This window comes from Ruditapes philippinarum, unplaced genomic scaffold (assembly GCF_026571515.1).
Source record: "Ruditapes philippinarum isolate M1 unplaced genomic scaffold, ASM2657151v2 ctg14865_1_1_1_1, whole genome shotgun sequence".
Lineage (NCBI taxonomy): Eukaryota > Metazoa > Mollusca > Bivalvia > Venerida > Veneridae > Ruditapes > Ruditapes philippinarum.
Genome location: NW_026864554.1, coordinates 18,731 through 23,334, shown reverse-complemented (window position 1 = coordinate 23,334; position 4,604 = coordinate 18,731). Strand labels below are relative to the sequence as shown.

General features: G+C 34.9%; 1 protein-coding gene across 1 annotated transcript; it reads left to right on the top strand.

Moving 5' to 3' along the window:
- Window positions 1-214: 214 nt before the first annotated feature.
- On the top strand, window positions 215-4,236 carry LOC132726054 (uncharacterized). The gene is made up of 3 exons (XM_060711302.1): window positions 215-394; window positions 1,388-1,573; window positions 2,776-4,236. The coding sequence occupies exons 1-3, from the start codon at window positions 250-252 to the stop codon at window positions 3,123-3,125; spliced, it is 681 nt and encodes a 226-aa protein (XP_060567285.1). The 5' UTR covers window positions 215-249; the 3' UTR covers window positions 3,126-4,236.
- Window positions 4,237-4,604: the final 368 nt, after the last annotated feature.

The window sequence follows — 4,604 nt, the reverse complement described above, 5'->3', positions numbered from 1 at the left end:
CCACAGGGATCAAGCCCAGCCGGGGCCCATCCGCGCAGTCTGATCAGGATCCATGCTGTTCGCTCAAGTAGAGAAACTGATAGCGAACAGCATGGATCCTGATCAGACCGCGTGGATGCGCAGGCTGGTCTGGATCCATGCTGGTCGCAAACCCATTTTGTTGGTTTTGTCATGACGCGGCTCAAATGTACTCTTGATCTTGATTCGTTACATTATCACATTTCATGTAGATACGGAAGTAGTTAAAAAATGGGCCGAGGAGACGGATCAGGCTGGGGATCAGGCTGGGGCTGTGGTGGCTATAAAGGCAAGACAGAAAGAGTCTTCTTCCCAGCAATGCCAATCCCTTTGGCTATCTTGTGTTGTGTGTTTAACTTCCTTATACCTGGCTTAGGTAAGTGACTTACAATAAACTTTTTTGTGAAGAAATTAGTTCATTTAAAAAAAATAAAACTTTGGGTCTTCTAATTAGACAAGTTTTATCTCAGTAAGCCAAAATAAAACCTATTCTCCAACAATCTCTGTCCTTACAAACTATTGATTTTTATATTTTTTTCTTTTTATTCAAAACAGGTTTCAAAAAGTTTCAAATAAGCATTTATAGGACAAAAAAAATCAAAACACAGTTTTCAAAAATCATGTACACAATTAACTATATAAACAAAAGGATTTGATATGTTACGTATAATTATAATATTTTGGTTAAATAAGCAAATTGTAGTGATAAAAAGATGACTTCTTTTTTTCCTTCTCTCTTTTTTTACATCAATCCACGTGTTCTGGTTATAATATTGATCTTTTTTAGTGTATCTTTTCGAACATACATACATGCGTGCCATAGGAAGTCGGGAACGGGACCGCAGAATGCGGCTCATGTAATGTCATAGTATATCAAGACGCTAAACGAAAGTTCGAAAAGTGTCGGGGTCTACCTTAAGGTCTTCAGTGTACCCGTTTATATACTTATACATGACGTGAATGCCGAATCAGATGAAAAACAAAAATGTTAAAAAGCGGTTTTGAAAGCCGACTCGGGTCCTGTTCCGGAGCTCATAGGAGTGTGTGCATGTATGCACAGAGTATATAAATGATATGTGCATTCTTGTTTATATATTGCATATTGTGTTACAATTTTTTACATGTACACACCAATCTTCGAATTTGGACATGTTTTTTAATCATTTGGCAGCCAATAAAATCTGGGAATTATTCTAGAAGATATTCGAGAAAAACAGGGTGAGGGAATTATCTAAAAATTTGCACACAGACTTTCATCAATTGGTTCGCAAATCTCAGAAAAATATCTCAAGCCCCGTCATGTAAAAAAAACTCGCATTGGAATTCCTTATAGATTATGTCAGAATTATGTTTTTGTCTTTGATTTCAGGTTCAGCAATTGCCGGCGTTAGCGTGTTTTGTTGTGCTCGAAATGAAGATATGGACAAGTCAGCTAAGGCTTTAAGTTGTGTTTCTAGCTGTGGTGTAGGGTTTCTGCAGTTGGTGACAACTGTTTTGTTGTTTGTTGGCTGGTTTTGGAGCTGTTTCTGGGGCGTCACATATCTGATGATGAGCAGTAAGTTCATATAAGTTCATATATACAAATGCAATTCTTAATGACGGCCATATTGTTCGCGGCCATTTTGAAGAATCAGTCACTTTAATCTATTGTAATTATATCACAACGTTAACCCTTACACTGATAGAACCAAAAGAGATAAGACATTGCCTCGTGTATATAGTCATGGCCGAAAGAGATAAGGCATTGCTTCTAGTATAGAGTCATGGCCAAAAGAGATAAGACATTGCTTCTTGTATAGAGTCATGGCCAAAAGAGATAAGACATTGCTTCTAGTATAGAGTCATGGCCAAAAGAGATAAGACATTGCTTCTAGTATAGAGTCATGGCCAAAAGAGATAAGACATTGCTTCTAGTAGAGTCACGGCCAAAAAAGATAAGACATTACTTCTAGTATAGAGTCATGGCCAAAAGAGATAAGACATTGCTTCTAGTATAGAGTCATGGCCAAAAGAGATAAGACATTGCTTCTAGTATAGAGTCATGGCCAAAAGAGATAAGACATTGCTTCTAGTATAGTATTTGGCCAAAAGAGATAAGACATTGCTTGTAGTATAGAGTCATACCAAAAGAGATAAGGCATTGCTTCTAGTATAGAGTCATACCAAAAGAGATAAGACATTGCTTCTAGTTTATGGCCAAAAGAGATAAGGCATTGTTTCTAGTATATGGCCAAAAGAGAAAAGACATTGCTTCTTGTATATAGTCATGGCCAAAAGAGATAAGGCATTGCTTCTAGTATAGAGTCATGGCAGCCTACATGCACGTGCAGTCTAACCAGGCTCTTAAACTACAATGTGTTAAATTATAATCCTGATATACGGTATACCTAAACTGATAATTGACATTTCCAGAAATGGAACCTGGACAAGTCCATTTAATAAATATCACAATATTGGTAATATGCAGTGTGGTTTAAACAAATGCATTGCAACGTTAATGTGAAAAATCATCGTGCAGTATGAGACCCAACTTACATTTGAAAAGTGTTAAAGTATCAATAAATATATTAAAGTGGTATCGCAATGTAACTGTAACCACTGGTTTATCTCTTTTGAACTGGAAAGGCTAACCGTGCGTGTGTTACAGTTGAGACAGTCTTTCAGTCAATTCAAATCTCCAAACTCTTTTTGAAACAGGTAATACAACAAACTAATAAGTTATTACAAATAAACTTAATACTTATCTATTTTTTCCAGTTGAATATTACCATAACAACAAAATAGATGACTACGACAGAGGGACTGCGATAACGAGCACCGTGCCGGGGACGCAAACAGTGTACGAGAATGGTTCCAGTACCCCGTCCGCCATTATTATTCAACCTGCACACCTACCGTTCCGGATGGGACAGACTGGTACCCAGCCTGTGGCATGTGTAACAAAACAGCAACCAAGTCAATTACCTCCACCATACCCTGGAGTCGAGGATATTGGAACGGCACCACCACCACCATACGGTGAAGTAGTGTATCAATCTGGTTCAGCCTACCCAAATCCCCCTCCTGTGCTGAATGCCAATGGCAGTGAACACAAAGTAGGGATTTAAAAAATGAGGAGAAAAACTGTAAGCAACTGTGATATTTGCATTTACTTCTTGATATCATGAACTCAAATCAAGCATTATTTGTTCATGCTGTCAGTGTAAAAAGTATTGACTGTTATATTTGTTATGCTATTTTATAACACAAAGAAATAATTATATAAGAAATCACATTCTGTTGGTTTTATATCCAGTAGTGCAATTATAATTTACTGCAAAATGCCTTATTGAAACATGAACGGCATAAAAACTATAATACTGATTAAACTGCCATATTTAAGTCGATCGGATAATCACCAAGGAATTCTGAATGACGACCGTAAAGGAATTTTAAGTAAATATCTACAAACATGCGCCAAATATCACGTTTTGTAATCATAGCTTGTCATTTTAAAGCACCATAACCTACAACACGCTACTGTGCGACAATCGTGCTTTAAATGAATGGTTAAATGAGGATGTTTCTTTAAACAATACTTGCGATTTATTAAAGCAGAGACTTTAAATATTACATTAAATCTAGGTCGGTGTTAAAGTTATGCTAAGCGTTTGGTTGAACTCAATATGTTGAGCATTTTTAACCATAATATCACTCCGATTACCTCAGTTAATTCAACTTATTATTGTGTAAAAAGTGTTTTAACGACCGAAATGTTTGTGCATGCATTTATCATTGATCAATAATCCATACGTTTATTTTTGGAAAAAGATACTTGAGTATGTACTATGTTGTACTTTTAATGCATTTATATTTGCATTAATATTATTATTCAAACAACTTCTCATTCATTAAAATGTAGATTTAAGCGTTCTCTTTTTTCCTCTTAGATATTAAAATTTTAAAAAGCACGAACATTTTTTTGTACGATCTATCAAATATCTATATTTACATGTATTTTAAAATATGTATTATTTACATTGTAAAATTTTGCTGGGCAGAGTTTATTGTATTTTTATTTTTCTACCGTTAATTGCACATGTACACTGTATTTACTTTATATTATATCATTTTCACTTTAAAATAAAGTGTTGCCGTGATGGCATTTATTCTTTTTAATTTTTTAAAGTATTTTATTGACTGTGATGCACATATTTTCTGTAATTTGCGATTATTTTCTGTCTATTAAATTGTTATTCTTAATAAAATAAAACATATAATCATAGCTTTCTCTTTTTTTTATTATAAAGAATGCTTAAACATAATTTTTCGTTCAACCAGAAAATTAGGACTACTGTTCAGTCCACTTTGCCATGCCAATAATGTTTAAATTATTATAAAATAATCTCCCCTTGATCATTAAGAACACACCCTGGCATATCCGCAAGGGAAATGTGCAGAACGCCTGTGATTCAGTCCGCATGTATTACAGGAACAACAAGAAAACATAATATCCTAACGCATATCGGTAAATGACGTGAAACTTCTTAGAACTATATAGTTTTCCTTTTTAACAGATCCAAGCAATGTTTCCTACTGTATTTATT

Bases quoted from the DNA above. Each gene is read 5' to 3' on its own strand.
- LOC132726054 (XM_060711302.1), top strand. From the start codon at position 250: ATGGGCCGAGGAGACGGATCAGGCTGGGGATCAGGCTGGGGCTGTGGT. The intron at 395-1,387 runs GTAAGTGACTTA...CTTTGATTTCAG, and splicing joins CTTCCTTATACCTGGCTTAG to GTTCAGCAATTGCCGGCGTT. The intron at 1,574-2,775 runs GTAAGTTCATAT...TATTTTTTCCAG, and splicing joins CACATATCTGATGATGAGCA to TTGAATATTACCATAACAAC.